General features: G+C 45.5%; 1 protein-coding gene across 2 annotated transcripts in view; it reads left to right on the plus strand.

Annotated features, from left to right (window-relative positions):
• Positions 1-12,770, plus strand: part of GALNT13 (polypeptide N-acetylgalactosaminyltransferase 13) — a 130,837-nt gene that overhangs the window by 82,057 nt on the left and 36,010 nt on the right. For both annotated transcript variants that reach the window (XM_074594246.1, XM_074594245.1), the window contains exon 9: positions 1,939-2,119. In XM_074594246.1, coding sequence (XP_074450347.1) covers positions 1,939-2,119 — 181 coding nt within the window. The remainder of the gene's footprint in view (positions 1-1,938; positions 2,120-12,770) is intronic.

Here is a 12,770-nt window from a genome sequence, read left to right on the forward strand (position 1 = left end):
CCACAATCCTGAACCATCACGTGAACTTCTGGAGAACGGTCATTTTGCCAGGGAACACCCAGGAAGGTTGGGTTGCTTTTTTTAATAGTACCGAAAAGACAGAAGTCCTTCTCTTCGGATCAGAGCGCAGGTTCATCTGCGTGCCTGTGACAACCGTAGTACATAGCAGATTGTACCGCGAGCAGCCAAAAACGTGCTTTAAGAAACGTACAGGAACACATATTTTAAAAAATTGGTAGTGTGGGAGGAATTTCCTGCCAGGAGAGCTGTCGGAGGGGGAGACGCAGGACCAGCCTTTGGGGGGTGTGTGTGATGCTGGTCCCCTTCGGTAGAGACCGTGGGTTAAAGCGCACCTGAAATTGCGTGTGCACGTTACTGTCCCGTCCAGGCCCCGCGTGGACACGTGGGTGGTGTGTACTGCGGTCCTGCTCCCGCTCCCTTCCCCGGCATCCAGCAGCTGGAAGTTTCACCTCAGCTGACTCGTTGTCACCGAGCTGCGAAACGCCAAATGTTAAACGCAAGAATATTTTGATGTTGTCGTTGCCTGTCCCAACAGGGTACACATCCCTTAGCATACTAATGAAATTACATAAAAGGGTTTAGCCCTAATTAAATAAAATCTACATTAAGTTGCTATGGTAACTTATGTCTGTGTGGAGGAGCTCTTACCGCAAGCCTGTACCAGCATTCCTATTTAAAACACCCAGCGGTTCTTAAACTCTGTGTTTTATTACCAGGAGGTATTGTAAATTCCAGGCTGCTTTGGAGGAGGGTAAAGCAAAGGGTGGGACGAGCCCAGGTAAGGACGTGGGCAGCGGGCGATGCCTTTGCTGATGCCAGAAATGTCCGTGAGCCTCAGTGGAGGGGGAGTCCCAAGGAATCGGTGGCGTCTGGCAGAACAGCGAGGCTCTGTGGCGCTGTAAGTGTCCCATGGGACCCGGTACTTGCTCTTTTGCTCACCTGCCTGCGTTCTGCCTCCGGTTCTGCAGACCTGGACCTTCGGCCTCCTGTGGTTTCTCCTCTAGTTCTTCTCAGAGCCTAGAGAGACGGGGGATTGCGGAAGAGCGGTTAATACACAAGCTGATGTAGATCACACCGAGAGTCTAGTGATCTGACAGAAAAATATCTTACTTCGTTTAACAACAAAGTATTAAAGTCCAGGATTATATGATTTTTATTTTTTTTTATTCTTGAGCAGTCGTGTTGAAGGCACCGAGCTTGCTCAGAGCGTAGATTTTGGCTCCAGTGGTGGAAAGGGACAGTTTGCATCTAGGAGGAGATCATCAAATTCTTTTCTTTGTCTGTAATTTTTTTTTTTTGTTTGAGTTGATCATGGTACTCACCAGCACATGAACCTGGGAACATAAGTTTTGCATTGTGTTTCACTTGTGCGATGTCCAGAGCACCTGTGCTTGCTGCTTTCTGCTGCTGCCTGTGAGATTAACCAAGGTCTGCTGTGCCTTTGCTCAGGAGGGTCATGAACATTATTCTGCTTTGAAAAATAAATATGTATATATATTTTTATATATATAAAAAAGTAAAAGTTTCATCCTATTTCTTTAAACATTTTCAAATCCTGGAAAATAGGATTTGACCCAAATAGAGAGCTGACACGCGTACCCTGCACTTAACCCGCCAGAGCGTCACCCCTTTCGGGCGGGTGGTTCGCGTGTGTCCGTGCTGCAAGGACACGGCCCCAGCTGAGCCGTTCACACAAGCTTTCAGGCTGCAGTTCAAGTCCGTGCACTTTCATTACTATCAAGATTTGTGCCCCGGCTGTTTCCCTTAAATTTTTGCTTGAAATTCCCTGTTGAATTGTGGCCCGGGGGAATAAATCGGGGGATAGCTGCTACCCTGTCTGTCAGAGACCCTCCTGCTGTGAACTCGGCGTGGTTTGTATTTGTTGTAGCCGACATTTTCTGCGCATTTTAATTCCAGATCTGGCAGTGCGGCGGCTCCCTTGAGATTGTCACCTGCTCGCACGTTGGCCACGTTTTCCGAAAGGCAACACCTTACACCTTCCCTGGGGGCACGGGACACGTCATCAACAAGAACAACAGGAGGCTGGCAGAGGTCTGGATGGATGAGTTTAAGGACTTCTTCTACATAATATCCCCAGGTAAGAAACTTTTGCTGATCGTATTATGATGTGTAAAGCTGTCCGAAAAAAGGGAGGTCTAAATGTAAGGTACATGTAGGTAAGAGTAGATACGTGTGCTTGTATATGTACTAAAAGTTGAGACATAACAGCACAGCGCTTTCAAAATTCAAGGGAATGTCCTTCCCGTGTGTCACGACTTTCTATATTCTGTTCCTAAGGGAAAAAATATTAGTTAAGGCTCCTCCTTTCCGGAAGATCATAAGGGTTTTTTTCAGAACGTGATTCTCCTCATGTTAGTTTGCAACCAAGTAGGAAAGCTCATTGACCCGTTTTGGGTAAGAAATGCAGAATTTGGCCAGATTTTCCTTACGAGCCCTGAAGGTCCCTTCAGGAGCGTCAGTGGGGGGGCAGTGGAGGTGCTCGGGGTCACTGCGGGGACATTTGGAGCCCTTCGGAGCACAGGACTCAGTGCCATGAAGTGTCCTCACCATGTCCTGTTGTCCCACCACGGCCAGGTATCAGTCCTTAAGAGAAACATTCTCTTTTAATCATACAGATTTCTCTTCCTTTTCATTGGCGATTTTCACTTATATTTCAGTATAGCGCACACGGCCCATACAGTTACGTACAGCATGATCACATATATCACACACAAGTAGGTGAGATAAGAACCAGATTCCTATTTGGTCGTAGAGCAGTTGTTAAGGGTTACACTGTGGGTACATGTTTTGATGAAATAACCTGATGTTGTTATATTAAAGCTGGGGATGTTGTTATCTACAGATAATTATGGCCTCCCTATGAGTGCGCTTAATGGAGCACGAAACCCCCATGTGCCACCCCATTTTTTTATCTAATTTGATTTGGCTGCGATAGATGAAAAAAATCAGGTTAATATACTTTATAATGTTGTTTTTCTTTCAAAGACTTGTATATGCAATGGAAAACTATTCTGGGTGGGTTTTTTACTGCAAACAGTTTTACTGATACCTCAAAATTATACAGCTAATAAAAACTAAATGGCTTGAGTTCAAAAGCCAGGATACACAACGTGTCAAGTATGAAAGCAGCTATTTTTCATAGTATTTATAAATTACTGCTTTAAATGTCTGTGGTAGAGAGTAGCCGTAGGCTGTGTAAGCTGTTGTCACTGTTCTGGTGTGTGCTCTGGGGTCATCTGCCCATTCTTCCATCTTGAAACTTTCTTCCAATTTAAATTCTGTAGCAACAGAATCAGTTTAAATTTTCGCTATCACCAAGAAGTAAACCCCGGACCATATTATTACCCGTATGAGTTTGGCGTTTCATCTCCGGCACAGTTTACCGTTATTATGCCTCAGCTGATCCTGGCTTCAGACCCGCTTGTTTCCAGGAGCTCCTCTGGTGCTTTGACTCTTCCAGGGGATCGGGACGTCTCAGTCAGTCGCCAGGTGCCAATGTGTAATCGCAGTCCGTGAAGTCGGAACTCTTGGTTTCTGCATGGGCTATCGCACGTGTCCTGTGACTGTACAGTACGTGCTCATAAAATAGTCCGAGTCTGTCCTGGAAAACGCTTATCAAGCCCAAAAATTTGAAGCACCATTAAAAAAAGTCTGAAGTGCCCCGTTAATGGTGTAGAAAAGATATTTATATATCTATACCATATACATACACTAAATATAGGTGTATATAAATATGTATGTAACCAAAAGATGCAAGCATGAAACAAATCTTTTAAAAAATGTCAGCAGACTGATGGTCCCCACCAATGAGAGGTTTGGGTTGGCATTGAGTGTTTTCGGGAAGCGTTGGGCCGTTGCGTGGTAAGGGAGGGAGGCGCAGGCAGGTTTCCTCTGTCCTTTTGAAACACCTTCTCGGGGGCAGCTTCTCGCGGTGCTCTGGCAGCAGGGACAGAGGAGGACCTCTAAGGAGAAAGATCTGGTCTCCTCAAGAAAAACTTCTCTCCAGGGAACAGCCACGAGGAGAGGTTTCTTGGTCCGGTAGGAGGGATGAAACCATGGAAGAAGACTAAATGTTCTGACTTTGTGACTTGTAACAAGAGCCAAAATAGCCACCAAGGGAACCACCATTGCTCTCCAGACTGCCTTTCATAGGGGGGCAGAGCGCCTGGATTCCTGGAGGGCAGAGCAGAGTCTCCAGGAGCCATCGGTATCTTCAGATCCTGTTTGTCCTCTGCTGGCGGTGTTTGTTCTGAGTCATGGCGAGGATGAGCTGCTGCCTTCGTCTGGAGGAACAGGTCCGCCATTAAAGCTGCTGGTGTTTGTCATCGCTCACGGTGCTGCCCATACGGACATCCCCTGCCACAGCGCCTGCGAGTGCTCCGTGGATTTCACCTGCACTGGATTTAACAAAACGCAGAGGATAAACATACCCTGAGTGAAGAACAACCACATCGACCTGGTCCTCTTCGGTGTGGGAGTGGAGCGTTGTGTGAGGGAGGCAGGGTTGTGTCCCTTTGTCACTGGTAATTTTATCTACCCAATTACAGCTGAAGGAGTAGGGCGTGTGACAGGACATTTGGCTGACTGTTTCTGACATGATTAGTTTCTGTTCTCCTGCAAGAGGAAGGGGAAAAATTGGAAAAAATAACTATAATGCTGATAACTGAATGTCTACTCTGATGTAAAAGTGAATTCAAAACCCAGGAAAGAGGCAGTCAAGTTCAAACCCTAAATACATCACATGGGATCAGCCAGTCTTCAATTCAGCTCGCCCTTATTAACTTCTTTTTTTTGTGCAGTCTCATAATGCTGGGTTCCCATTGCATTTTTGTTGAACGAAATGCATTTCTAATAATTCACTCGGAAAGCGTACATTTTCTTGAGAGGGCGAGGGAAGCCCTGCCAGTGGACGTGCACCACAGGGCGCGTGTGGTGGGTACTTTGCGCTCTCTGTGCTTTTATTTTCTGCCTTGACAGCAAGTTCTTCTGGGCTGATTAGGAGTTAGAGCATTTAGGTGAGCTCAAGCTCTAAAAATATCATACTAACGGCTATTTAAAATACAATACATTTTAAATGAGATATTAGCAAAATGCGTTTGAAGGTGACTAGAATAGCGATGTACATGGTAGAATAATTTAAAAATTCCCATTTTAAACAGAGTGCCACATAAAATGGCTGCTGTGTACTTTTCTAAAAATGTGTTAATGTTTCAGTTAAAAAATGCTTCCAAATTGTGCGTGTTTTAATTTTCAAATTCCTGAATGCAACACTCCACATCCTGGATCAGAAGTTTTTCTTCCCCCCCCACCCCCCGCCTCTGCTGTTACTTTTCTTTTTGTTTTGGGATCTTCTAAGCAAGGGGCCCTTTGGTTACAGCAAGACTCCCTATTATTTTTTTTTTTAATCCTTTTTTCCACAAAATTTCTTCTGAGTTGTTGGAGTGAGGAATTCAGCGCTGAGCAGAAGGTTAAGTTCGTATGTAGAAATTAAAATAAAAAGGCTATGGGAAAATATATCCAATTTAAACTTACCTTTGACCAGAGTGACTGTTTCTCCAGTGCATCTGGAAAACCTGGAGCAATCCCCCTCCCTACAGACTGTCGCTGCTCTGCTGCTGAACCAATTTGACATGTCACACCTCCGATGCAGTGGATTGATTTGGAACCACCCAGTTAAAAGAAAATGAAACTCAGAGAAGTGGCAGTAAGAAGTTTCCATCTATCGGAGCACACACATTGCAGGATGCCGTGTAAATTGAGCGATGCCATCGTACCTCTGCAGATCAAAGTATTTTAAATCGGAGATTTAGTTTTGCAACTGGATAATGAGGAGCGTGTTGGATGATGTAAACTGGGACCTGAATGCTTTCTGCTGCTGGTCCCAGCCTGGAGCTGTCTGTGGGATGCTGCTGTCACAGGGCGTTACTTGGTGTTGGCCATCTTCCGTCAAGGGGAGGGATGGACGGAGGGACGGATGGATGCTCTCCGGGTTTGGAGGAGTGGTGAATACTGACATGTCATCTTCTGACCTGGCCAGTATCCCGCTGGCTTCAGCTGGGTAGAAAACGCCCAATATTGGGATTTAGAAACACGCAGTTGCTTTTGATGGCAGAAGCCGTTGTGAAGCTCTGTCTAGAGGAGCACCTGCCATGGCAGAGGTCAAATGAATGTGCATTTTGAAGGTTCCTCATTAGCACTTGTATCTTGGATGGGAATTACAGATTATTCAGGAGCTTCTGAAATCGCTTTGAACAGTCAGCTCTGCGGCTGCCTTTACATTTCCTAGGTTTCAGCAAGCAGCGGGGGAGGATTTTGTCAGCAGCGTTTTTTAACTTGGATGTCCAATGTTAGACTTTCTAACCTGCATTTCATCAGCTGGCTTCCAAGGTGAGAGACAGCCCTTCTCCCATTGAAAAGACCAATTCTTGCCCTAGGCCATTTAAATTTAGGCTCCTAAGCACAGATATAAATGCAAGGCTATCTTTAACGAACCATTTTTTTCAGCAGGCTGACATCCAGTGGGACACCATGCATTGCAAATACCGCTTTCCGCAGGAAATGCCGCTGGTGGAGGCAGAGTTTTCCTCCTTCAGCCCAAGGAGGAGATTTCTCTATCAGTTCCCCTATCAGAATTTCCCCAGGGCTGGGGTCCTTTTTGCCCTTCCTTTTGTACCAGCATGATGCTAAGGCGGCTCTCAAAACGCAGCCTCCGTTGGAAGAGATGGGAAGATCGTAAGGCAGGAATGAAACCCACCCTGCAGTATTTCGGCTGTAGGTGCAGGACTGTATGGGGGGACGTTCCCTCTGCACCCCCGGTGTGTCCGGGCTTAAGCATGCATTTAGCTACTGGTGATAAAAATAAGAACTTGGTTAGAAGAAGCAAAAGGGGCTTATGGGCCAGCATTTAATACGTGTGAATTCTGCTACCTGGGGAGGGGAGGAGGAAGCTGTGTTTTCGACCCATTTAAGTTGCTCTGCGTTCCTGGTGGATTATAGGGCAGTGCTGGGGTTATGCCGGCCCTCGTGCAATCGTTGAGGAGACCCTCTTAAAGCCATAAGTTACCAGGTCTCCCCTTCTCATTAGCTCCCCTGGGCCAGGCGGGGAGATCATTGGTAAGGCCTTTGACACCGTCCCCCACAGCATTCTCCTGGAGAAGCTGGCGAATCATGGCAGAGACAAGTGTACTCTTTGCTGGGTTAAAAACTGGCTGGATGGCCGTGCCCAGAGAGTTGGGATCAATGGGGTGAAATCCTCTTGGCGGCCGGTCACCAGTGGTGTCCCTCAGGGCTCCGTTTTGGGGCTGGTTTTGTTTCATATCTTCATCAATGATCTGGATGAGGGGATTGAGTGCACCCTCAGTAAGTTCGCAGGCGACACCAAACTGGGTGGGAGTGTTGATCTGCTGGAGGGTAGGAAGGCTCTACAGAGGGCCCTGGACAGGCTGGATCGACGGGCCAAGGCCAACTGTGTGAGGTTTAATAAGGCCAAGTGCCGGGTCCTGCATTTTGGTCACAACAACCCCAAGCAACGCTACAGGCTTGGGGCAGAGTGGCTGGAAAGCTGCCCGGCAGAAAAGGACCTGGGGGTGCTGGTGGAGCCAGCTTAACACGAGCCAGCAGTGTGCCCAGGTGGCCAAGAAGGCCAACAGCATCCTGGCTTGTATCAGGAATAGCGTGGCCAGCAGGAGCAGGGAAGTGACCGTGCCTCTGTACTGGGCACTGGTGAGGCCTCACCTCGAGTGCTGTGTCCAGTTCTGGGCCCCTCTGTACAAGAGGGACATTGAGGTGCTGGAGCGTGTCCAGAGGAGAGCGACCAGGCTGGGGAGGGGTCTGGAGACCAGGGCATGTGAGGAGAGGCTGAGGGAGCTGGGCATGTTGAGCTTGGAGAAGAGGAGGCTGAGGGGAGACCTCATTGCCCTCTACAACTCCCTGAAAGGAGGGTGTAGAGAGGTGGGGGTTGGCCTCTTCTCCCAGGGGAATAATGACAGGACCAGAGGAAATGGGCTGAAGCTGCAGCAGGGGAGGTTTAGATTAGATATTAGGAAGAATGACTTTACTGGAAGAGTGGTCAGGCACTGGAACAGCTGCCCAGGGAGCGGGTTGAGTCCCCATCCCTAGAGGTGTTTAAGAAACGTCTAGATGTGGCACTTCAGGGCATGCTCTAGTGGCAGAGATTGTACATTGTTTGGTTGCACTCGATGATCTCAAAGGTCCTTTCCAGCCATGAAGGTTCCATGATTCTATGATCATCGCGTCTGCTGAACTGTGCTGCACATGGGCGAGCTCTCCCTCCCCGCGGCCAGCGCTCTCCTGGCCCACCCCTTCCTCCCCTGGCCCACCTGGTGGACATCCCTCTGTCACCCCCACTGCTGTGCTCCTTGCTGGTGGCCATCCCCGTGGGACGGGTGGCCCACCTTGAGATACCTTCACCCAGCGATGGCAAACGGCCCCAGGGAGCTTTTGGCACCCAAGAGGGGGGGGTGTCGTGGTGGCTCCGCTTCAGCTCTTCTTCACCCCCCCCTCTGTGGGCAGGGGCCCAAGTCAGTAATTTCTCGGTCATTTGCTTGCAATTGTTAGTTATAGGGACAACTGTGGAGCCAATGCAGGATAAAATGATTCATTTTCTGTTACGACAAATTTAAAGAAACCATTTTCTTTTTATTAGAGAAGTTAGGGTGAAATGCCAGTGCACTTTTTGTATTTAATGTTAAGTTATTACTTGTCTTTCTGTGAACAAAACTGCTATTTGCTTCTGAAATGAGCACAAATCAGCAGAAATTTAGCGCTTCTAAATGTACCCTCTCTTCTTTACGCAGTTACGCATTTGCGTATTTGCACAAGATTTTGATACAAAATTCAAATAGAAAACCTGTGGGCAAAATTTTATTGAAATAGAAGGGGGAAATTAGATCAGCAGTGGTGATGTGGGCAGGACAAGATGTTTAATTCTAAACTTAATGGCTGTTGCTGTTTCAGTCACTGGAAAGGATTTCAGTATCGGTCTCCTTTATACTTTCTGATCTTTTTTGAAGTTATTTCTGAATGTGCTGGATCAATTGATGATCAAAATGTGATGACGATGTTCCACAGGATTAAGAAGCAAATGGAGGAGAAATGTGTTAGGGGTTTTAGAAAATAAAATTAGTAACATTTTAACTTCAAAAATTATCTCAATAAAAATGCATAGGAAATAGTAGATGGTTTTTTTTAAAAAAAACAGGTAATTTCTAAATGTCAGAAATTTGTCCCAATATTATTAAACTGGTTTTATATCCTTTTGTCTGGCATGCATTTCTCTTAGTTTATTAATCTGAAAAATGGAGATCTCTAGATAATTCTGTTGGAGAACAAGTTGCATTTCAGTAATTAGGTCTCTGAAGCTATTATCTACCAGCGCACACTCATTTACCCGCGGCCCCTCTGGGACCTGATTAATTTGATTTCTTAGATGATGTCCTAAGAGAAGGAGGAACCAATGGTTGTTCACAGTGGCGTCGTGTTAAATGTATCTCGGCATAATTAGGGTGCACACCTAGTAATTGTATTGCAAGGTAAAAGTCTTGATCAGCTGAGCTAGGAATTGTTTTCTTGAGGCCCTCGGCTTGTAAAAATATAACTCCACCGAAGAAGAGCCCATCTGACACTTTTGTGGTCTTAGACATATTTAAAATTGCCGCCTTCCCTAGTCTTTGTAGAAACTGCATATGGATAAGAATACAATCTTAAAAAAAATAGCAAAATGTAATTGTAGCGAGGAACACTTAACACCTTTTTGTTTTAGTATAAGTATTTTACTTGACAAGGAGCTCTGACTTTTCCTTGGCAGGAGCCTAAGGAAGAGTCTGCAGCGTGATTACAGCCTGGAGCTCGAAGAGCCAAATAATTCAGGAGAGTTCAAAAAAAACAATCTCAGAAGTGCTGGATACACTTCAAATGGGATTAAAGGAAATCTCTTAGAAAAGAGGAGAAATATCTGAATTTGCTCTAAAAACAGAGGAGCTGCCGCGTGTTGCCCACGTTACAGTTGGCGTCAGCGGCGCTCCAAAGCCCGTCTCGTTTTTGACGAGGTTAGAGCGGTGCCGGGTAACTGAGCTGGTAGAAGAGACTTTCCTCCTAAAGCGGTACAAATCCTCGCAATTTTCTGACTGCAAAAAGTGTCCTTCCCTGGCTCCAGGGAATGCAAAGTGCCCAACCGGGGGATGGCCACCCTCATCCCGGCGAGCCAGAAGGTGCCCAATGCAACGCCAAGGGCGGCGTGTTCACCCACTTTCGGTGATTCTTCCTCCTCCCTTCCACAGCGGTCTTTTATTGGCATCTCTCACAAAAAAACCCCTAATGGCTTAATAATAACTAATCTCTGTTAGTACATTCAGCAGTCGGCTTTCTGTGATTTTCACTGTTACCCGTTAAACTCTCAGCGTAATGGATACAAATCAGCAGTGCAGGATCACGCACCAGGTAACTCTTCGCTATTTTACCAACATCATTCTCTCTCCCTGTGCAAAACCACAGGGTTTATTTGATTGTTTCCAGCACAAATAAGCACGTGGAGGTATCCCCAGGCGGATTCACGTGTACGTTGTGCCACCCCAGCCTGGTCCAGTCACCCTGCGCGCTGTTCCATTCAGCCTTATTCCCTTCTTTCTCAACTCGTTCCAGCCTCTCTCCTTCCACACAGCCCGTATATTCCTAAATGCAGGCAGTTATGTCAATTTATGCATTAAAATACTGTATCTAATCAGGGAATGGCAATAATTACATGCTCAGAATAGGCCGGCGTTTGCAGAGTCAGCTGAAGAAGATAATGCACGGAGCAGTTCAGTTTCTCTGTACGCTCAGTGCGTTGCTAAACCACTTTATCTTCTTAATAATCAGTTAATGTGCGATTCCCGTGTCCTGCCTAGTCTATTAAAGTAAGGCTAAAATGCAAAGTTACGTTATTTTTCAAGCACTTTATTTAAAGCATTATTGAGAGTTTAAGCGTAGTCCTTTATACTTGTAATTTGGGATTACTAGGTAAGTGCTTGTGTTTTACTGCGGTTTGCTCAGCAGATGATGTGCGATCCCCCTTTCAAGTGTAATTATATAATGAGGTTGATAATGACTGTGTCAATTTAGGAAGTAAGAGCTCTTGATAAACATTTTCACTTTCCCCTTACCTTTTTAGCATTTTAGGGCTAGAGGACTGCCAGAGCTGCACGTGCACTAATTCCGAAATTAGTTCATTTAACCTTTGATGTTACCATCCCCCAGTGAAATGCGCGTGGGAAAACCTGAATTACATGGCTAGTCCTTGCGCACTGAGCTTCTCGGATTGAAAACCACCCCAACCCCCCCAAAAATACTGAATACAAGCATTTGTGCTGCAAGATACTTACCCTTTATAGTGTTATTTACTGTTTCTTAACTTTTCAAGTAAAAATTATGTGTGTCTCAAGGCTACTGCCTTGAGAATTAATGTTTGACTTAGAGACGGATGAGCCCAAAAACTAATTAATTCAAAGGTACCTATGGGGGGGTGTGTGTGTGAGATTTTGGGTTTTCCTGCCTTGCGGTTGTGCCAAAGGTCTTGACTGTAAGGTTAATGCTGCCCCAGCCTAAAGCTGCGCTTAAAGGGGAGCTTAAACCCTCCCTCCCGAGGCGGGAGCCCTCCTTTGGGTACATCCTTGGGTTTTGAAGGCGGAAAGGTGACATTTGTAGACCAACAAACAGAGAAGTGCTCCCCTGTAATTAACATACAGGAATGAGGACAGATCCAGTTCGCGTTTTATCTTTTGTGTCGTTTGTAGCGCTGATACTTGCAAAGAGCATTTTATTAAATTTGTAATAAAGTGGAGCGTAAAGCAGGGGTTGGCAGATCGTTGCCGGCTCATTGCCAGCCAGCCCGGCTGCTTTGGCTTATTTTTTCTTAAAGGTGTCCCTTGTGGGGCACGTGACAAATCTCTGATGACTTAACGGAGCTTTTCAGCTGATAGGGAAGAGTAGAAATAAAACCTTTATTACTTTACATGTAATACAAACGGAATAGGAAACATACCCTCGTGCCCAGTATTGAAATACCAGGTGATATAAAACATATCTTTGAACACATTGGGGAGAGAGGCTGAATTCGTATTTTATCCCTAAAATTCCTGAGTTGGGAAACAGTCCTGTTTTATAGGGCTGCCTGGACGTTAAAAGTGAGACTCATCTCAGATACCTGCAAAATAGAGATCGGTGGTGACCCACTTGTCTAGTCGTAATATTGAATGTCAATGGAAAATGAATGTTTAAATTAGAAAACAGCATGAACGTATTGGTACTTTTTCCAGGTATAAAAATAACTTTTTTAACAAATATTCTTGAAAAAAATTAGTTCTGGCCGTGCTCTAGTGCCAGTAGTGCAGTTTTCACTCGTGTCACTCTTGCACGTCAGTAAAAGACAGAGAATTTCCCAGGAACACTTAATTTTCCATATATTTTTTTATTCAAAGAAGAGCTGTAATGTAGCAGGGTTTATGGTTTCCACAGGAAAAAATGTTTTCACTGTCAAAATTCTTCTGGTACCTCAATAGTTTTACTACTTAATTTTTACTCTTTGGTGCTGGGTGTTTAAAGCAAAAGTCAGAGGTTTCTTTTAAACTCTGCCTTCTCTTAAAAGCCTTCCTGAGATGCGGACTGCGAAACATCTTAATGCAGGATTAATTTTATCCATAATAATGTTCCCATTGATTTCTATTTCAGTAAAA

Source organism: Larus michahellis, chromosome 7, assembly GCF_964199755.1.
Source record: "Larus michahellis chromosome 7, bLarMic1.1, whole genome shotgun sequence".
In the NCBI taxonomy this organism is placed as follows: domain Eukaryota; kingdom Metazoa; phylum Chordata; class Aves; order Charadriiformes; family Laridae; genus Larus; species Larus michahellis.